At 39.7% G+C, this 22,356-nt stretch overlaps 1 protein-coding gene across 2 annotated transcripts in view; it reads left to right on the top strand.

Moving 5' to 3' along the window:
* The first annotated feature begins 177 nt into the window (after positions 1–177).
* The window catches only part of KDM3A (lysine demethylase 3A), a 42,342-nt gene continuing 20,163 nt past the window's right edge, over positions 178–22,356 (top strand). Inside the window, exons 1-10 of one of the 2 annotated variants that reach the window (XM_080932546.1) lie at positions 178–234; positions 796–1,011; positions 7,637–7,792; positions 8,829–8,939; positions 11,625–11,727; positions 12,608–12,732; positions 12,960–13,032; positions 13,134–13,222; positions 18,983–19,146; positions 20,901–21,412. In XM_080932546.1, coding sequence (XP_080788672.1) covers positions 826–1,011; positions 7,637–7,792; positions 8,829–8,939; positions 11,625–11,727; positions 12,608–12,732; positions 12,960–13,032; positions 13,134–13,222; positions 18,983–19,146; positions 20,901–21,412 — 1,519 coding nt within the window. In that variant the 5' untranslated portion in view covers positions 178–234; positions 796–825. Of the gene's footprint in view, positions 235–495; positions 571–795; positions 1,012–7,636; positions 7,793–8,828; positions 8,940–11,624; positions 11,728–12,607; positions 12,733–12,959; positions 13,033–13,133; positions 13,223–18,982; positions 19,147–20,900; positions 21,413–22,356 lie in introns of those variants that run through there. The other variant, XM_080932545.1, reaches the window with a different exon arrangement.

Genomic DNA, 22,356 nt, shown 5'->3' on the forward strand with positions numbered 1-22,356 from the left:
TCCTCACCCCGCCCTCTTCAGTCTAACCAATAGAAACAAAGGGTTTCCTCGGCTGCCCCGCCTATCCTTCGCGACTCAGCCAATCATCGGTGGCAGCGGCTCCGAGGGGGCGGGTCCGGGAGGCTGTGCGTGTCTTGTGAGAGAGAGCTCTTGAACCAAGTCAGAGCCAGAGTCGGCTGGGCGGCAGGGTTCTCTTGCCGCCGTCGCGGGTGACTCAGGGAGGCGGGAGGCGGGGTAAGCGCTCCGCGGGCCGCGGCTGCGGGAGACGGAGGGAGAAGGGTGAAGGACCCGCGCGGGCGGTCGCCGCATCTTCTGGGTTCACGGCTCAGGACGGGCGGGGGTGCGCCCGAGTCGGCGGCCCGGAAGCGGGGGGCGGGGGCGCGGCAAGTGTCGAGTCGCGAGCGATCCACGGCCGCTCCGAGGCCGCTCGGGGTGGGGACCGGCCGCTGGGACGGGCCCTAGGCACTGAGGGAGCCTTTTCTTTGCCAGGGCGAGGGGACGAACACTTAGGCAAAAGCACTGGCGCTGCGGCTCAGTCCTCCCTTCTCTCTCAGTGTCCAGCTTTGAAAGGTTTGGAAAAAGCGAAAGTTGTTGGGGCGAGAGGGTCACGCGGCACTCGGGCGGGTGTTTGCGGGGGGGAGTGCTGGGGGGGTGGGGAGGCGCGGGTGGCAGCTTGGGGTGCGGAGTCCACCTGCAGGGGTGTCACTCCACCGGTCCCCGCAGGCGCTTCGTCTCTTCGGGCCGCCTCCGACCTCCGCCGCCCCCCATCGCATTTTGTTTTTGTGCCTTCTGCAGGGAGGAGCCCTTCCTGCTGGCGTGGAAACCATGGTGCTCACGCTCGGAGAAAGTTGGCCAGTATTGGTGGGGAAGCGATTCCTCAGTCTGTCCGCAGCCGAAGGCAGCGAAGGCGGCCAGGACAACTGGGACTTGGAGCGAGTTGCAGAGTGGCCCTGGTTGTCGGGGACAATTCGAGCCGTTTCCCACACTGACGTTACCAAGAAAGATTTGAAGGTAAAAAAACCCAAAAAGACCCAAACAAAATACAAAATCCCTAAACAAACAAACAAAACCATCTTCTGGGGGCTGGGCAGTCAGACGGTTTTCAGTTACCTTGGTAACGGGACAGTCGAGCGCCCCTCCCTCCGTTTTCCTGAAATGGGCCACTAGAAAGTTGGCAGGTGACCAGAAGGTGCAGAACTCTAGACAGTGCAAGTCTTCCGAAATGGTGTGTAGTGTCAAGGTGTGTTTGGCCTAGAGCTCCAGTAGTTTGAGATTAATAATGGGTTTAGGATTGTTCAGACATGCTTCATTAATGCAGGCACTAGGTCCCACTGGGACAGTCTGATTATGCCCCCAACGGGAAACGTATTGTTTATTAGTAATAGGTTAAAGAAGTAGATGACATTTAGAGTCATCGTTGAGGGCTAGCTTGGACGTGTTTTCAAAAAAGACGATTTCAGATGGAGTGTTCCTCTTTATTTCTTCACTCAACTTTTTCAACTTTACAACTTGGAAATGAAGTGTGAATGTAAGGGAAGGATCTTAGTCCTGTTTAACTATTGAGTTCTGTTTGGCTTGTTCTGGTGATGGGTATTTGCTGATGTGTCGTTAGTGAGGTTGTTAACGAGGCTGGGTTGGTGTGGAATCAGCCATATATGGAATCCTTGGGTGGAGCTGTCCCATATAGGATGTTTAGGAGGAAGGAGAGAAATGTGTCCGGCGAACACATTCAGGAAGAGTTTTCAGTTAGATCTTTTGAAAGGAGTGGATTCTCCTCTGTGATACAAGTATTGGTGTGAAAAAATAGTAGGGAAATAACCAGTTAGGAAGCCATTGTGCCCACAAAGACTCCGTGTGCATCTGAAAAAAGGTTCTTAACAAAGGCTTCATAGTGATAACTTAAATGAAATTTGTCAGGACAGAAGATACTTCTGTCTACCCCGAGTAATGTACAAGCCTTGAAATCTTCTGGTTTTGCCCTTTTCTTGAAAACTACTTAAAGGAAGCAGGTTTTAGTCCTTGTCAGTTAAATGTTGATTTCTGAAACGCTGCATTTGAACCCAGGCTTGACCGTACATGTCTGTACCATCTTGAGTCTTGGGAGGATCATTGGAAAAGGGTACTTGCTTATGTGTTTTCAGAGTTCCCACCATGTGCCTTGTGTTCATGTTGCAAAGGACAAGTGGCCACTGGACACTTAACCACACTGCAGGCATCATAGTGATCACTAACGACCACACTTACTTGCTTATTACAGCAGTGCTTTGGGCTACTAAGTACTGCTCATTGTCGGTCGCATGTTACTGATGAAGACTTGGGCCCAGGGAACACTGAGTTTCGCCATCCTTAGGAATGAACTTAGCCTGTACTTAGGAAGTTTTCCTGCAGGGATTTCCCCTTAGCCATCATACTGCCTGGAGAGTTGTCCCACAGTGCTGCTACTGTGTATGCGCTGAAACAGCTTTTCTACTCCAGCCACTTACTCTACCAAAGCAGGTTTTAGAGATAGGTATATGCAGATGACCAACCTATTTGCTCTAGGCTAATAGCCTTTCTACCTATTGTAGGCTTTGTGTACCAGATTTCAGTCATGGTTGTGGGGTTTTTTGATGTTTGTTTTGTTTTGCCTGTCAAGTTGAAAAAATGCTAGTTCATTTATTTGATTTGATCTATATGGGAGTGTTACTTAAACTTTATAGTCCTTAGCTTTTAGGAAGTTGACAGAAGACTAGGTTTCCTTTTCTTAGGATTAAGGGGCTGTTGGATTTCACATGTAATATTTTTATTTATTTCACATGTAATATTTTAAGGTCTTTAACTTACGTTGTTTTCACCTCCATTCCTCCCGCCCCGGCTCCCGCCCCCAAACCTTTGAGAAAGCTTCACTTTCAGACAAGTCTTTGGTCTAGGCTGTCATGATTAGCTACTAATGATGACAGAAGGACTTGAATCCATTTTTGGCAGTGTGTCTTCTAGGATTTTAGTGCAAAAAAAAAAAATCTTACTGAGAAACTTTTACAACTCAGTTCTTTGGTAAAATGCAAATCTTTTTATCCAAGCATTTATCACTACATTCCCTAGTTGAGTAACAAAAGTGATTGTTTAGAGGGCATGATGTATTTAACAAAAATTGTACCATAAAACTCTAGAACCAAGTTATATTCAGTGAGATTAAAGCAAGAACCAAGTAATTAAAGCCATATTTATATCTAGGCTTAGGGATCTTGAGGGTTTGGGGGTGTCTTTTGTGGTGGAGTTAGTAGGCTAAATTCAAGCAAGTTTCAGGTTGTATGCAACTGGCCATTTACTGTTAGTGCAAGCCTAGCTTTTCTAGACTTGGAGTTGGATGAAGGAAAACAAGATGAAGGCTGCTTAACTTTGTTTCATCTAGAAAAAAACTTTGTAACAAAGAATTTTAAAGGTTAGAAAAGCAATATACAGAGTAGTGGATTCTGAAGAAGTTAAGGTGAGGACATTGTTAAAATAGATCATTATTAAATAGTTCATCTCTGGCAAGTGTCTTTTGAACCCTTCTAGTTATCTTGTTGGGTAAGGTTTTTTTGTTTTTGTTTTTTTAATGTAAAGTTATTTAATGTAAAGAAGTTGTTTAATGTAAAGAAGTTATTTAATGTAAAGAAGTTGTTTAATGTAAAGAAGTTGTTTAATGTAAAGAAGTTGTTCACTCTTCTCTCCAGACCTTAGGCAGTGGCTATAATATTCAGTTAGAGAGGAGTTAGAGTACTTATTTTGCATGTTTCTTTGTGTTGAACACCTGGAACATTGCTTGGCAGTTAGTATGTGTTCAAGTACTTAGGTGAGTAAATGAAGGATTTAGGTGACCTTTTTCTTTGCTATGGGGAAACAGGAATAACTTACTGATGAGGCAGTGGCCATTTCCAAGTTTTATCTAACCTTACTGTTTCTTTAGGGTGAAGGATACATTTGCATGTTGGAAATGTCCTCTACCCCTACTTTGCTTATGTAGGTCTTTAGCTTCCTTAAGTCTGCTTTCTTGAGTTTTCTGCTCCTTCCTTTGGCTATCTTTAGCAAATAAGATATACAGTTTCTTACTTCTGTCAGCAGTTGGCTGCTCTCTGTCCTGTTGTATTGTTAGAACTGGAAAATTGTGAATCCCACTGCCAGTGAAGCTATGCGAAATTAGAAACTCAGTACAGTGCAATAAACAGTTTGCCTCTTACAATTGAATGTTAGGTTATAGGATTTTTGAGTAGCATTGCACACATACATACATACATGCACATTCACTGAATTCTTTTTTTAATTTATGAAGTGGTGAAACTTGTAGTGCTCTATGCATTGTAGAGTTGGCATAGAGTCAACATATAATCAGAACTTCTACACTAACCGTACCATTCTTTATGTTCCTACTCCAAACTTGGAAGCACTGTCCCTGGCAAGTCAGTGGTTTTACAGTTAAATACCCAGCTGAGCTGAGTTTAAGCCAAGATTGGTAGGTTTGGAGAACAGCTTGATTAGATGTAACATTACTCTATGTAACATACAGACTTTACTGTTGGAAGAAAAATTAGCTTGAAATATTTAGAACTATCCAAAATCTGATCAAGGTCTGATAGACTAAAAGGTACCACTTATACTCCATTAAAAGCAAATGTGGAAAATGCAGGTAGTGAACCATATAGTTTGTTAAGCATAAACAACATTGGTTTGTATGCCCATGAAAAGAGCACAGTGGGAAACAGGTAGATTAATCAGGATCAGCTCATAAACTTGGGTGAGTTACTTTAATTATCATTGCATATCATCTGTGAGAAATATTGGCAGAACATCTTGCAAGGAGTGCCCTTGTATTTGGTAACTTGAGACAGGTTCCATGTACTTGTATCTGAAGAAGCTCTAACCCCTTGCTTTCCATCACCATGCCTGACTTAACTCAGGACCTCAAGCATCTTGCACAAGCGTCCACTAGCTTCTAAAAGATGGTTTTGATAGGAAACTAAAAAAATGTTGAGGAAAGCTCCTAAGTTTTAGATTACAGTACATACTTTGTACAAGTCATCTTTTTTTTAAAGCCAAAGCTAAAATGAATTTTAGCCAAACACAATCTGATACTTCAAAGTCATGTAGATTTGTCCAGCCTTTGGCATGTGCCTCAAGATACCTATAAATGCAGCCCAACCAAAAAGAATTATAAAATAGTAGAGCTTTTTGTTCTTTTCAAAATCATGATTGTGTTTTGGGAGTTGAGGTTTATGGATGATGATGTCATTTTGCAGTTTAAAAAAATTGGACAGTTTTGAGTAGCTATGGTTCTTTTGTTTGTCTGTTTTCCTTCTAAGTATTTCAAATGTGAGAGCATGCTTGTGTGATTTTTGAATTGGGTTATCTGAATGGATAATCTGAATGGGTAGTAATTGTGATAATTAAGGTTTGGGAAGCCACTTGTGTCATGCTTTTTTTAAATCTAAATTTAATGAAATGTATGTTACTATTATGGTTTTGAAGCTAGTAAAATAAGATTTAGAAGGTCAAATTTAGAATTTAGAGGTTTTTTTTTTAGCCAGTGTATTTCTTTTTCTTTTGAGTATATGTATATGTTGTATGTGTGTGGTAAGACCAGAGGTTGATGAGTGCCTTGCCCTTTGAGGTAGGGTCTCACTGACCCTGGAATTTGCTAACTAAAGACTTTGGCCACCAAACCTCCAGATTCTGTCTCTTGACCCCCACTGGAATGATAGGCACATGTTGTCTCAGCTTTCTGTGGGTGTCTGGAATATGAAGTCCTTCCTTATGCGGTATATCAGACTCCCTTGGGGAAGCACATCTATCATACATCATACAGACTTGAGCTTCAGGTTAGTTAGGTTAGTTAGTTTCCTATATTCTCACATTGATTTTGTTCATGTAAAATCATTCTAATAAAGGTTTATCAAAGCTGGCAGTCAAACCCCAAATCTCTAATCTATACTTTTGTTTATGGTTATCTCTTTTATTCCATATATCTGATACACAGGAAAAAATAGCTTGCTGAAAACTGGGTTAGATCTAAGGCTGATGTGACTAGATTAAATTCTCTGGCTAGGAAATAGGAACATGGCAGTCCTTGAACAGGAAGTTGGTATTAAGAGTTGTGTGCCACTGTTTGAGTGCTGGGAACCAAACCTAAGTCCTTAGTAAGAAGAGCAAGTACTCTTAACTGCTGGGCCATCTCTTTAGCCCACGGTCTTTGTGAGTTTTTAAAAAGCTATTGTGTAGACTAGCTAAGGTTTAGTATTAGAGTTAGCAGTATTGAGGTGGAAACTCATTGCCACCTATGTAGATAAGAGAAACAAGATAAGAGACGAATTCAGAGAGACATTGTTGATTTATTCATTTTAATAATTTAGTTAATGATTAGAAATGGTGTGCCAGTGATTCAAAAGCAGACCCAGACTTTGACCTATTAGAGTTTATAAGTCAGTCTTCCACAAATAGCCAACTGTGCATGGGCATTAGGAAGAAAAGGTACAGATGTTTTCATTCCATCTACCACAGCAGATGGTGACTCTGGTAAGGAAAAGCATCTTCAGAGAAAGGATTCTTTAGCTTCTAGTGGAAGCCAATGAGCTAGCGATCTCACTGTTGAGGAATAGGAGTCATGAGCAGATACCGTAGATAAAAGATACATTGAAATTCAAAGTGAGAGATTGGTTTGTAGGAGGAAGAATTTTAAATAAAAATAATTTGTCTTCTGTATTGCATATTAAGTGATTTTATTGAAATCTGTTAAAGAAGATTAAAGACCTAAATTAATGACTTAGAGAAATGCAGGGTGTTTTTTTAAAACACATTTTATAATCTTTAGGATTTTGTGAATAATTCCTGGCTCAGGGTTGCTAACAGACCTGCTTTGGGTTTGTGGAGTTTTTTCAATTTGCTTGTATGTTTTTGTATTGTCTTAATAGCTTTATACAAACTGAAGTAGTAGTTACACTGTTAAGGTTCTCAGACATATTTTGCATGTCTGAAGCATAAGGCATTGCAATACTTGAAAAACTTTGAAAGATAGTCTAACATTCATATCTGAAACTGTATGGGCTGTGAATATAGCTCAGTGACAGAGCACTTGCCTGAGGTTCTTGCTTGCCGAGCACTGGAAAAACGCACAGAGGACAACAAGAAATCTTTAGAGATACTTACTTTTCTGTGAGTACCCAAAGGCTTCCCTGAGGTGAATTTTCCAAGTTAGTTGAAAGAGATATATAAGGGTTTGTGCTAAGTTCTTTTGGGAACTCTAAAGGTGGATTGTGGTAGTAAACCCACTTTTAATGCTGACAGAGAATGACATTGCAGTGTAATAAGTATTTCTTTTGGGTTTCAAATTTCTTCCAACTCCCCCAAGATCATACTCTAATTAGCATATGTAAAACCCTTCCATAGGAGGTTCTTTGAATTCTGGGCTTTCAGAGGTCATCTTGAGGGCACTGACCCTAAAGGCTCTGGACTTTTGCATCCCAAAGGAGTCTGAGAGCCAAAGCTGGATCCCTGTGTGATTATCTATCGTTAATATGGTTGGTTTTGAAATGGAGATGGCATACCTGGTAGAAACTTGCAGTCAGGTGGGATCATGGAAGCATAGAACTTCAGCATTTATAATTGTTTGCTTTGTTGTGTTTAGGTGTGTGTGGAGTTTGATGGGGAGTCTTGGAGGAAGAGAAGATGGATAGATGTCTACAGCCTTCTGAGAAGAGCATTTTTAGTAGAGCATAACCTGGTTCTGGCAGAAAGAAAATCACCTGAAATTCCTGAGGAAGTTACTCAGTGGCCTGCAATAGTGAGTAATACTTGTGTTTCATTGAACTGACAAATGGAGAATATTTAATCCATTTGGGGTGAAACAAAGGAAATACAATGTCCCCTTGAAACAGCAGTGTCCTATGTGTAGCAATGTGGAAGAGGTAGGGGAGCACCCTCGACCTTCTGCCTACCCTGGTTGGAGCTCTGTGGCTCTAGACAGGTCCCATAACTTCTTAGGACCTCATTAGAAATCAAGATGGAGGCAGAAAGTAGCAAGATATGTGTTCACACAAATCTTTGGTTTGACTAGATGGTCAACATTTGAAGAAAATTGGGGTTTGCTGTTGACTTTTTAAAAAGTTGGCATATACATTCTGACGGGCAGCACTGACTGGACTCTGGGTATTAATAAAGAGAGGACATGAGGTGGGGCAGGAGTGGGAAGAGGGAGTTCAGAATATGTTGTAGTTTTAAAGACTGTAAACCCATATAGGGTTTTCTTTACCTACAGTGTAATTATGGAGCAAAAGTGACCTAAGCATGTGGAGAGGACAGACCAGATTCCATAGAATACAAGCTGAGAGTTGAAGGAGGAAGAGTCAGGTATAGAGTAGTTGGAGAAGCTTGGAAAACTGCCAGATTGTGTGAGTGCTAGAAAGTTCAGATGTTGTCTCTAAATGAAAAGCCACCATAGGGGTTTGAACAATATAGGACTGTGGTTGTGTTTCACCCTTTGCATTTTTTCCCAGCCAAGAATTTTCTAAAAACATACCATATTTCTCAGAAAAACATGTATATACTTCTTTCCCACATAAGTTTTAGGGAAATCATGGATCTGTAGACCTATGTGTTAATAACTTCCAAATGTACATCTGGTTTAAATTACTGGGTTTAAATAAATGTTGTAATCTGGTGGCAGTATAAATGTTAGGAAATCCTTGCAGTAAATAAAAACTTAATGGCTTTGTTACATTATGTGTGGAAAGTTGTCAGTTCCCATTTCCAGAACGATGTTGATAGTAGTTAAAATGACATAGTTTTTTGTTCTGTTCTTTGTTTGGTTTTGTTTTTAGATGTACAAATCTCTGCTAGACAAAGCTGGCTTGGGATCCATTACTTCTGTTCGGTTCCTTGGAGATCAACAAAGTGTATTTGTTTCCAAAGATCTTTTGAAACCTATTCAGGTAAACTATTGGAATGGCATTTAACAGTAGAAGTTCTCTGAGTGTGAGAAGTCAACTGCTCTTACTCACTGTCCTTGTGAATGCACGCCTCATAGGAAGAGATCTCAGAAAGTTGTGCAGCATCTCTTAGATAGCCTGTGGGTTTAACACACTGATGATGTGTAAGTGATATGAACGATTTTTTAAAGTCACTGTTTATTTAGGTATGCTATCTGCAGTCCTCACTCAGGAGAGCATTGCCTGTTTGCTCGAATGTAGCTATAACCCCCAATTGCTGTTATCATTCATGGCCCTGTATGGAGTCTTACACAGAGCAATAGTTCTCAGCATTCCTAATGCCAGTCTCAGCTGAAGTCACACAGAGAGAGATAAGTCCTTCCATTTTTATTTCGGCTTTGATAGTGTAAGGAAATTTCATTGTGCAGTTTAGTGATGCTGTTTCTTTCCTGCTCCATTTTCATCCTTTGCTTCTTTCTTTCCTTCTTTTTCTTTCTCCACCCCACCCCCACTCCTTTTTTTTTTTTTTTTAATTTTAAGTGCCTCTAAATGTTAAAATGTTGTCTGGTGCAGGAAAGTATTGAAGAAGGAAATGTACATTAGATACTAAGTTTGGTTTAGCCATGAGGTTCAAGGTTAATGGATTAGCAATATACCAACTAAGATAACTGCTTTGAACAGATATACATATAAGATTAAATTATTGCCGATTGATGAGTTGTTGAAAATGTGACTAGTGGTTCACAAAACTCCTTTATTTCTCCTCAGAGCAGTTGTTCCATGTTCCTCAGTTCAGCATTCTCGGCAATTTGTAGTCATTTTTCAGCATCAACAGGAAACAACAGTGCATGTCCAGTTTGCAGAACTCAGGTCTTTTTTACAACATAAAAATTGGTAATTGTAACATAGGTGATTGGTGAGAATTTGTTAAAAAGGGAGGGATTGCTAGCAGTGATACAGATGTGTCACTTTCTGAGACGTAAGAGTAGTTTTTATTTCTGGCCATTGCTTTCAGAATTTACATCTTTATGTGTCCCAGCGTTTCAGTGGAAGACTTTTTAGTTTTATTTCTTAAGACTGAAAAGAAAATCCAGGTTGAAATTTTTATTTGTTCTTAGGGAAAATGCACTATGGATTATCAGTGTGAATGTAACTATATATTAGTGTCAACATAATTTATTGAAGGGGATATAATGCATAGTGTTACTTTTTGCTGGAGAATGGTCAACATTCATTTCTTTAGGGCATCATCTTGTAGCTAGACTGTACTGTGAAATGCTGTGGTGGAGGATATGATTTATTTACTGGCTTGCTCTAAAGTAGTGTAGGTTGCACCTGAAAATCCTTTGACAGATGCAGAAGTTGAAATTGAAATTCTTGGTTAGAATGCCTTGACATTGAATATGATAATCTGTGAGTAAGAAAGGGGTTTGTGAACCAACGGACATACTTGTTGGGCCCCCAAAAAACTCCAGGGTGAACTAGAATTAGCCTGCCTCATTGGAGAGCCCTGTGCAGCTATCTTTGTCGTTTTGGAGTAGGAACTGGAGATTCATCTTAACTGTAAGAGCAATAAATGCACTAAGTAAAAACACTCACATCTGAATGTTTATTAGGGATTGACTTTGAGCACATATGGAGCCTCTGTAGATTTTTATCTAATGTTACTTGGCCAAAGAAATGTAGTTTTTTTCTAGCATGGCCCCTTACTCTGAGGCTAGTTGTTCACAGTGGAAGAAATGAGTGAGGCATTTTTGCCTACCAAGTCATCAGAAACAGCCTGAGACCTGCTACTTGAGGGCTTTGTGTTTAGCAGGTTTATTTATTTATTTTTTTTGTCCTTTGTCCTGTTATAAGTTGGGTTTGGCAGGTTATTTCTATTGACATTTTCTGTATAAATTTATCATAACTGGGTATACTCAAAAACCAGAGAACTGTGGAATAGTGCCAAGAATGGAGCTACTGCCAAGAATGGAGTGTCTCAGAAGAGGCTTACTCCAGAGTATCAGGCTTTTCATTCAGACTTTCTGTTTGTCCTTACACCTTTTATGACAAAAATGCATTTAGAATACTAGTTAGATTAAATCAGTTTGTGTGAAATAATTTTAAAAACAATTTAATGAACTGACAGTATGCACCTGTCTTGTATTTTCTGGGTTTTCCCTGTCCATGGGGTTTGGGATATAGAGTATTTTTAAATTTGGATTGATCAGTTGGATTTGTATATTATTCTCATAACCAAATACATCATGTTGACTCCTAGTATAGTTTTTGAAAACAAATTGTTTTGCGTTTGAATGAGTGTTTGCAAGCTGTTGTGTGAGTGTCCTTGGAGGCCAGAAGAAGGCGTTGGGTTGCTTGGAGCCGGAGCTAACAGACATCTGACATGGGCTCTGGGAACCAGACTTTGGTGCTCTAGAAGAGCAGCACATGCTTTTAACCCCTAAGCCATTTCTCTAGCCTCCTCTCATAGTTCAGTTTGTGTTCCTAACTTGGGTGATTTAAAATCAGTCTGTTAAATACTTGTAATTGCATAGTGGTTATGACTTTCTGACTTACTCCGTTCACTGGAATTGGAGTAGTTTGTTTGGTACAGTCCAAAGATTAGCAAATACTGTTTAATCTGATTGAACCAATTTGAAACATTTAACTTTCCATAAACAACTCTTTTGGTCTTTGATTTTGCAGGATGTAAACAGTCTTCGGCTTTCCCTTACTGATAATCAGACAGTCAGTAAAGAATTTCAAGCTTTGATTGTAAAACATTTGGATGAAAGCCATCTTTTACAAGGTATGTAAATGGTCTGCTATTGACAGCTCATGAGTTAGCTAGCAATATGCCTATAAGAAGTTAGGATCTAGACTTTTCACTTACTCTTCACTGAAAGAAACATAATTTTTTTTTTAAGGAAACTTTTTTTTTGGATGTTGGAGATTAGAAATTTCTTTTTAAATTTGTTACTTTTTATATGGTAGTATTTGACCAACAGATTTTTTTTTTTTTTTATGCTAAAGCTCCTGGAATTTTGAGAGTTCAGAGGTAGCACTAACAAATCCCAGCGATATTTTGACATAGACTTGTTATATTTGGAATTTTTGTCATATGAAGCTGATATGATATTATTTGGGATCTGCAAGGTGGTGTCTCATGCCTTTAACTTCAGCACTTGGGAGGCAGAGGCAGGGGGCTCTCTTGAGTTCAAAGCCAGCTTGGCTACACAGAGAAACTTTGTCTCAAAAAAAAAAAAAAAATATATATATATATATATATATATATATATATATATATATATATATATATATATATATATGTGTGTGTGTGTGTGTGTGTGTGGTACTCTATTTTTTTTTCTATTTACTAGAAAATTCATTTTCTGTTACTAGTTTCTCAGTAGGCTTGACAGCCATAAGCTTTTGCTTTAGTCTGTCTGTCTTCCTTCCTTCCTTCCTTCCTTCCTTCCTTCCTTCCTTCCTTCCTTCCTTCCTTCCTTTTCCTTCCTTCCTTGCAGTTCTCTTGCCAATTTCTGCATTAGATTATATGAAAACTACAAAGTATATTGAGCTCACTTTTGATGAATTGTTTGGTACTTCTTGGTCCTGTAGAATATAGTAATGTAAATTTATTGCCACTCCAGGAGAGAGATTGGAATTTTTTTTCTCCTTTTTTTAAGGTGACAAGAACCTTGTTGGTTCAGAAGTAAAAATTTATAGCTTGGATCCATCTACTCAGTGGTTTTCAGCAACTGTTGTGCATGGAAACCCCTCATCCAAAACTCTTCAAGTCAGCTGTGAGGAGGTAAAAGCAGTGATCATTGATGTCATCACAGGGTATGATGCTACGCAGAGCAGCTGTGTTCTTGGTGCTAACCTTTTCTTCTATAAGATGCCAGAGTTAGAAATAAAAGGCACTACAGTTGTAAAATGAAGTCATTTGTACAGTATCATTGCTGTTAGCTGCGTTAGTTTCCAAGTACTGTTCTCAACATTTACATTTCTTTCAGTATTTTTGTTTTATTTTTTAAGATTCCAGCACTGAAAATTGTGGACCCAGCACTGATTCATGTTGAAGTTGTACATGATAACTTTGTAACATGCGGTAAGATAAATTGATGACACCTTTCTTTCCCTTCTTTCTTTCTCCTCATGTTGAGTGAAAGACGAAGCCTATTTATATTTACTCACTGTCCTCTGCCCTAGGTAATTCTACAAGAGTTGCAGCTGTGAAACGCAAGTCTTCTGAGAACAATGGAAGTTCAGTTTCTAAACAAGCAAAATCTTGCTCTGAGGTAACTGATTTATTTTTGTCACCATGCGAAACATTGTTTAACTTTAATACTGTGTGGCTAGTCTTTATTAGTGATGGAGCAGTGTGTTCTGTTCTCCTGTGCTGTCTTGTCTTCTGCTGTTGTAAGTTCCAGATCTTGGCCATAATTTCTATACTCAAGCAGATGGAGATAATATAAGTTTCTGGTTCACTATTTTGGGTGTCTAAGAGTTTTCATTTTTTAAATTATTTGTTTAAAATTTTCAGTATAAGACAGTTTTACTATTAGAGTTGGTTCTGAAGGTAATTGAGTTCTACAGTTACAGTGGAAATTTGCTTGGGTTAAGAGGAAGGGAAGAGCCTTAGGCTGTTGAACTGGGGCCCTTAGCTCATGATAATGGTCTGCATTGCTCATTGTGATTACTTATACAGATGTAGTACCTTTTCAGAATAAATGGCTGATTAATTTTTGGCTCAAAAAACTGGCTTTTATGGATGCCATCTAAGTTCAGATGTTTTATTTTCTTTCTGAAACACTCTTTAGGACTGTTTCTCATTTTGTCATTGGGACTTGTTACAGACAAATACATTTTACAGTTTAGGGATCCAAATGTATATGTGTTAAGGGAATAACTTTCCACACCATTGTGTTCTGGGTTAAGATTCTAAAATTGGCTAGAACGACACCAAGCACCTGCTTATAGGACTTAAGGGACCCTTAAATACCAGGGTATTAAGGCATAGAGGGTAAAGCTGAGGAAGGAATATAGCTGGGGTCTGGGTCCAGGGCAGAATAAACTGTAGGACCAGGATGTGCTGATTTGGGAATCTATGGCCTTACTCCACCTTTTGTTTGTTTAGACAAGAATTTTGATACTTCATCCAGAGTGAATCAAGGTGATGAAGGTGCTTTTCTTCCTTGCAAATGTCCAAGTTTGAACCTCTTTAGTGGAGACTCAGATAGTTCTGGAAAGAATAAAGAAGTCATTGTAGAAATTAACTAGAAATTAATATTGTGTCTTTATTTCAAATATACCCATCCATGAAACCAGAAAGATTGTGTGTTAGATATCTGGAGGACAAGAGGCATTGGAAGAGAAAAGAAGCACCTTCAGAGGTAGAAAGGATATCTTAGTTTATTTTTGAGTATATGATGTGATTTGGGAGAAAGTGGCGATAGAAACATGGGCACTGGTTAGGTTAATGATATCAGCTACTGTAAGTGGGTATAAAGTGAGGGGGTAACCTAAGAGAGCAGCATTAATTGTCTTGGCAGAGACTAGATGTTAGGGCTGACGGAAGTAGGGGAATATCTGATACAGTAACTGAACTGAACAGTATGAATGTTTGTGCCTTGTAACATCAATTCTAGTTTACAAAGCTCAAATGATGTGGTCAGGTGATCATGTATAGTACTGTGTAGTTTCTCAGTATAGGACAGGTCTGAGGAGGTTAGAGATCCTTACTATAGAAGAAATGGATAGTAAGTCTTGTAGGGAAGAAGTATTAAAGGATGATAAACAGAAAGTGATTGCAGTGCATCTGTGGTTGAGCTCAAAGAGGATCTTGCTTGTAATTCAGTGTTGTTTGAGGCTGAGTAAAAGTGGGTAGAATTATAGTTGTGAGATTTTGACATTGGAATTGCTGACAATCTGTTACAGAAGTGAGTAAAGGCTAGTTGGCTGAATGTTCCCTGTTCTGGAGAATGCATCAGCTTACATAGACCTGTGATGAGAATAAGTGTCAGGTGGGGAAGGGACCAAGGACCGGACTGGTATACCTTGCTTGGACATTAGAAAATTTGGCCTGAAATGCTGACAGGATTGGGATGATAGAGACTTCTGGGTGTGTGTCAGTTCTGTAGGTGTGGGTAGGGCAGTTAAGCCTGGTAAACAAACATGTTTAAGGAGACACTTGGAAAGCACGCTGATGATAGTGATCCTCTGCCTGACTCTGGTAGGGAAGGAATCCAGACTTAATCTTTGAGCACATCTGTACTATCCTTCATGCTCAGTAAGTGTGTGTGGTTTTGATCATTGTAGGACACAGTATACACTTTAAAAACTTAAGCCTGAGCTCTGCCTAGAAATAGATTATTAATCTCTACATGGAAGAAGGAACAACGTTGCGTCCATATTTTAAAAATAACAGTGTTCATCAGGCACTTCTTTTGTCCCACTTACTTAGAAGTCTGAGGCAAGAGAATTGCTTGAGTTTGGGTTATAGTGTGATGTGCTCACTGGATGTCTACATTAAGTTTGTCATTGATACAGGTGAGCTTCTTGGAGTAGGAGACAGGCAGAAAAATACCAACTTTAGTTCTTAAAGTCATGCTACTCTAAAGGAAATTGGAAGTGTTTATTTTTACTTGAGTGTTAGAGGCTTGAAAAGCCTGGTGCTATTGCTTTACGATTTATAGTTAGTCAAGAAAAAAGATAGGAAAGCAAAGAAATGGTAACCATTCCTCTGAGCACCTTCCTCTCACTCTTGCTTTCATGTATTACAGAGGTCTGGTGTTAGAATATCTCTTTTAAAACTAAAAGATAATTCCTTGATTCCTTGTGAATATATTCTCCTATATCAGTATTCTTTTATATTCTGGGTGATTTTATAATGTAGAATGTTTTAGAAACACTGGCCTGACCCAGATTTTATAAGAGCTGACGAGGTAAAGAGAGGAGGAAAAGCAAGCAGTTACTGTAGGTGGTAGGTGGGTAAATATGGTAACGCCCTTGGCGCCATGTTCCCAGTGCTGTCCTTCCCAAATGCATGGCTCTGGCACAGGCTTACTTGTAGCTTGGTCTTTGGAAGACGGGAGCTTAGGAATAGGTAGGTGAGACGTTTGGCTGTGGTGTGGTTAAGATAAACATGTTTGCCAGTGTGACATCTGGCTCCTTGAAGGTCTTCTCTGCCTAGCAGACTATTCCTCAGAGTTTATGATACTGCTTGGTTTATTGGGAGAGTCTGCTGAGGAGTGTGAGCCAGCAGTGACTTTTTTAGAATGCTGTCGTACACTCAATTATATTATCTCCATCTGCTGGCAGGGAGGAACTATTGCCATGACTGGTATAGAAGACCTTCAGGGAAACTCTTCAGGTAAGAAGAAACTTTGACCTTTGTCAAGTCAGAGGCCAGTGCAGAAGTGTATGTGTGTGAAGATGGGTTGTGGATCAAGAGTCGTGTCCCTGTTAAGTGGAGTCTTAGGCAGGCTATGGAGAGAGGTATTCATTCTTCATCTCCTAAAGAAAAAGCCTCTCAGTTAAGGTTGAGTCTGTTGCACAGTGACATTGAGAACAACATTTGTACAAGATTTTATTACTTTAATAGAGCTTATCTATAAAACTTGATTTTCCTGTGTGCCAAGCACTGTAGTAATGTTACCATCACTGTGTAAACAGGAACAGTGGCTAAGAAATGCCAAAAACTTGAATTCAAACCAAGGCTTGATATCGGAATCCAGTGATTTTTTTTTTAACCCTTTGTGTTGCTGCCGTTACTTTTCTCCAAATTGTTTCTCTTTTGTGATGAATCACCATTGTAAAAAGAACAGATTCCTCCTTTTTTCCCTTCTTCACTCTATCTCCCAGTCCAAGGAATATTTACTGCATACTGTATAGGAGACACTGATGTTTTGTGGTGAGCACTAACACCACCTAACTTCTCAATAACTTTAACATTTATAGCTGCTTGAGAAGATGAGGTGGTGCTGTTTGTCCTCCATCTGGTCATTCATCTGTCACTCCACCAGGGTTCCTGACCATTTATTTGCCTTATGTCTGGCTTGATGAGTTGAGATAGGAAATAAAGGAGCAGGCCTGTGCCCAAGTGAGGACACTGAGAACAGCGAAGTGCGGCGGGTGCTGTAGACAGGACTGCGATAAAACTAGTGGATATAGGACACTTTGCAGTGAGTAACCTGGAATTGTGAGGACCTTAGTCAACTTAAGGGTAAGAAGATGGAACCAGCCAATCACTGAAAACAGTTGGCAGAAGGATTAGCAGGTACAAAGCTCAGCCTAGAAAAGGCTTCTAGCCTGAGTGTTTGAAGAGAAGCCAGTTTAGTTGAAGTACAGTGGGCAGAGAGAAGGGTTCGTTGAGATGGGCGGGATAGTTGCCCAAGGACTGGATCACATGGGATCCTAAAGCTTGGTCTATGATGGATAGCAACATCAGGGTTGGGATTAGCAAGAATGAAAAGAAGCCAGACTAGTCAGTAGTGATGTCACAGAAATGGAAAGATTCAGCAGATACATTGAAAATGGAGGCATGATTGATTGACTTCTTGATTGGATGTCGGGAATGAGGAAGATGGGCAGTTTCTTGACATAAGTAGACTGGTCGATAGTGTACAGAGTAAAAATGCATCTATTTATACTCTTAAATTTTGAAGTACATTGGTTTTGGAGTATAATTTAAGAATACACATTAGCACAGTAATTCTAGATGAACTCAAAGGGAGATGGCAGCTGAAAGAGATACTTGATAAAAGGAAACCTTGAATAAGTATTTTTAATGATTTGATAATTCAGCTTTTGGAGACTACTGATTATCAAAGAACTGTATGAAAGTATAGCCAAAAGCACCTTAAAAAAAAATAAACCCAACTAATTTCTTTATTTAAAAGATTAGGAGACAAGCCCAGAGGTATAAAGTTGACTGACCCAAGAGTGCAGTCAGCACCCCTGCCCTAACAAGAAGTACAAAAAGCAGGCCCTCAATATGTAACCAAAGCTGAGTTGACCACAGTAGAGTCAGAAAGGACCTAAAAAACAATGCAAGAATTTTTGATAATTAAAAATTTCTTATTTTCAGGTGTTTTTTATTCTGTGATAGTCTTCAAAGCTGCCATTATAAATGGGAAAATGACTTATGAGTAGACAGCATTTGCTATGTTGAGAGTTGTCAGGTTTTTAAAACTTGAGGAAAGGTCTGTGTCATAGTTTAGATGTTGGGTTTGGTGACGGCAGAGGCCATGTAGAATGAGGCATGATTGAGGACGTGGGACTGATGTGCAGATGAGTCTCACCTAGTGAGACGGTAGAAATTGGTAGACTGACTGTAGTCAGCCCTACAGAAGTGGTCTAGAGTTTCTTGATGTTGTTTTTTCTTTTCGTGGTAGGAAGTTTTGTTTCTGTAGCTAATATAAATATGTGGCTCCAATGGCTTCACTTCTCCAAAGGTAAAATTATGGAAAGGGAAGGGCTTTTTCCCATAGGCCAGTCATGACTTAATATTTTTTCCAGCTTGGGGTGACATTTGTGACAAGCCACATAAGAACAAGAATCGTGTCCTCAGTCTTTGTTGCATTGCCAAGGCTTATTGTGGTACCCAGTAGGTTCCATTGCCTACAAGAGTCCTAAGTGATCTGGTCTCCTGCCAATCTGCGCAGTAAGTGCGTGGTGGGCACTCAAGTCATGTCCAGATGATTGCATGTGAAACAGCCACCATTGAAGCTGTCACCTAAAATTTCACCTCTGCATTACATTAATAAAGCAGTTACCACATCTCTTCTTTTACAGTGACAGAGTTCTGAAAAAGATCAGCTTTTAATCTTATAGGATGACTTAGATTTTGTGAAAAATAGAGTGCTTTATTTACAGATATCACAAAAGTGCCCTTGGTATTCGATTATCACTTGTATATTCTGCTGGTCTTTATTTGGCAATAATAATGTGCTTACTTAGTGTTAAAAACAAAGGAAATTACCTTAAATTTCATTATCATATTAGAGTTCCCCACTAGGGACTTTGTATTTAATGTCTGTTGGTTTGGTATCTTTTAGGCTTCTCCCAGTATGTGTCCTGTGCAGTCTGTTCCCACCACAGTGTTTAAGGAGATCCTTCTTGGCTGTACTGCAGCAACTCCATCTAGCAAGGACCCAAGACAGCAAAATACTCCCCAGGCAGCCAATTCTCCACCTAACATTGGAGCAAAACTTCCTCAAGGGTGAGTAGTGCTTTGTTCTAAGTACTCAGTCACAGAAGTAAATCGTTTCACTCACTACTCATTGTTTCTGTCTCATTCCTGGGGTGTTTTCATAGGAGCTCCTTGAGACAGATTGATCAGGGGCCTTCAGTGGTGGAAATATTAGAGGCAACCAAACATGGAGGAAACAGGAGGGAATTGGTTGAATGTAGTTATGTGGTTATGGAGGAGAGCTAAAGGTAGACACATGGGACCAGTGGCTTGTCCGTCAGTTCACAGGTGAAGAAAAATATGTGAAGGTTGGAATTTTAAAGTAGATGGAGGGAAGGATCTTTCTTGTGAGGGAGTGGTGGCTTGTGCGTGCAGTTGACACAGACTTGAAGATATGGGTTGGAAGGACTTTAATGTAGAAAAGTCAGTTTGGAAGACAGCTGTAAAAAATGTGGGAGATAGCACATCAGTTTACTAGGAAGAGTGGGTGGCAGCCTGGGATGTAGCTTGGGGAGAGTGCACAGTGTTGGTTGGCTTGTGCACAAGCCTAGACACACACTGAGACACACATACATGTACCCACACAAATATGCTTAAAGGATGAAACAGTAGGAAGTTTAGTAATATCCAAACAAAGATTTCTAATTTAAAAGTGTAAATGAGAAATACTTCTCCGGGATGAAATTCTGAATTAGAAACAGCAGCAGGAAAAGAAATAGTATAGAAGTAAGAGCTTTGTGTTTGGCTAGGCAGAGAGCCCTAGTATGAATTCCCTAATAAGTAGTGGGAGGGACTGGGGAGGTGGCACAGCAGCCAAGAGCACTTGTTCTTGTAGACGATCTGGGTTCAATTCCCAGCCCCCACTGGTGGTTGGGAATCGTCTATAACTTCAGCTCCAGGGGAAGCCCAGGGCACCAGGCACACAGGTGGTGTGTGTACATACATATATTCAGGTAAAACATATAAAATGAATAAATCTAATAAAATCAATACATTGTATAAATGCATGGAAATTTCAAAGAATAAGTAAGAATATTTTTTAAAGAAGTAGAAGAAATAATAACTTCCCATGTACAAGCAAATAGTTAGTTTGCTCTGTTTGCTCTGCGTCCTGGGCACTCGAGGTAGCTTATTATTAATAGCAGAACAAGTGTTTTATGCTTCCTTTGGTTTGCAGTGCTAAATTTATGCTTCATATTTGAGGGGATTTCTATTATTTCTGATATACATACATAATACTTCTGATTCACATTTAAAGCTTTATCTTGATATATGTGCCTGTCTTGAGATTGAGTTTTCAAGTTTTAGTAAGCAAGAATACTAGTTTTCTCTTTCAAACTTAATTTGTTTTGTTATGTAAGATAAGGTTTTTTTATGAAATAGAAAAAGAAGAGATTAGGTAATTTGCCTTGTGTGGCTTTTTAATTTGACACATTAAAAATAACTGAATTTCCTAACTGCTGTATATATTTCCTGGTTCTGTATAATGTTTGTTTTGAGCAAAAGCTAAGGTTCATTATGCTGTAAGAAGTAGAAGTTATATGAACATTCAGGAAAATCATTTAGAATTGCATTTTTCTGAGTGTGTTAGATACTTTTCCAGAGCCACAGATTCTCAACCCCAGCTCAGAGAAACCTTTTTAAAGTTTTCTATCACAACAATTTGTTGTTGTCGTTTTGTTTTTTTCTGGCTGGTTGGCATAGCAGCAACCTGTATTGTTTGTTTTTAGGGTGATGAGAGATAAGAGAGGTCTAGATGCTACTTTTCCTGCTCTGTTTTTCAGATGTCATAAGCAGAGTTTACCAGAAGAACTTTCTTCCTGTCTAAATACAAAACCCGAAGTACTGAGAACAAAACCAGATGTCTGCAAAGCAGGATTACTTTCTTCAAAATCTTCTCAGGTTGGAGCTGGAGACTTGAAAATTCTGAGTGAGCCCAAAGGTAGCTGTATCCAGCCTAAAACAAACACTGATCAGGAGAGCAGACTGGAGCCTGCTCCACAGCCAGCCCCTGGCCTTCCAAAGGAGTGCTTGCCTGCAAAGACCTGCTCTAAGGCACAACTGGATGTTGCCACTACTCCTGAACTGCAGAAGCATCTAGAACTTGCAGCTTCCACATCCGATGACCTTTCAGATAAGCCAGAAGTGAAAGCAGGTGTCACTAGCCTTAATAGTTGTGCAGAAAAGAAGGTCGAACCTTCAAATTTAGGTTCCCAGTCACAGAACTTAAAGGAGACGTCAGTAAAAGTAGATAATGAAAGCTGTTGTACAAGAAGCAGTAATAAAACCCAGACTCGTAAGTGTTTCAAATCTCAATTGGTAAATGATGTTTCTTCCCTGTGATAAAAATATGAGAATGACTAGTAATTTCCCCCTGCGGGGCTAATATAAGTTTTTATTAACATTTTAATGCTGCAGGGACGCCATACTCTGACTCAAAATGGGTCAAATCTTTTTTTGGTGATTGCTTTGTTTTCATACTGTTGCTGTCTTTGTAGAATCCAGGTTGGGGCAGGCTTTGTGCTCCCACACAGGTAGTTTATATATGTGTGTGGTTAACATTGTGTCGGCCCTATCCCTGTGTTGAACAGGGGTGTCTTAAATTAAAAAACTGTTTGAGTCACCAACAAGATATCCCAAGTGGAAAAGTCGACTCTTGACTCCAAGTTGTACTAACAGTGTAGGCATACTAAGAAACATGTTAATTGTGTGGCAATTATGTTTGGTCTTCGGTCCCATCCCAAGCCACCTCAAATAAGTATATGCAATAGTCAAGTCCCAAACCAGCAAATTGACCTGACAGGACTCTGGTCATAAGCATTTTAGGTAAGGATTATTCACCTTGTACTGTCAGTCCATTCTAATGGGGGCATAGTAATCAGGAGTGCTGTCACTTTGATTAGAAGATCAAAAGGACCTCAACATGTCAGAAAGTTCAGAGCTATTACCTTTTGACACCTGACTTGTTACTACATTAAAAAAGTCAGTGTGGATTTTATAAAGTTATTTAAATCCATGAAATGAGTCAAAAACCTCATTCAGAAAAAAGCAAAACAAAATTAGTGTCAGCAGGTTGGCTCAGTTGGGTAAAGAAGTCTGCTGCCAAGCCTAATGACCCGAGTTCAGTCCCCAGAAGCTACATGTTGGAAAGAGAGACTGATTCCATTGTTGTCCTTTAATGAGTGCACAGCCATACCCGCACTAATGTGACAGAGGCTTCTGACAGCAGAAGGCAGAATG

This window comes from Micromys minutus (genome assembly GCF_963924665.1).
Source record: "Micromys minutus genome assembly, chromosome: 18".
NCBI classification, from domain to species: domain Eukaryota; kingdom Metazoa; phylum Chordata; class Mammalia; order Rodentia; family Muridae; genus Micromys; species Micromys minutus.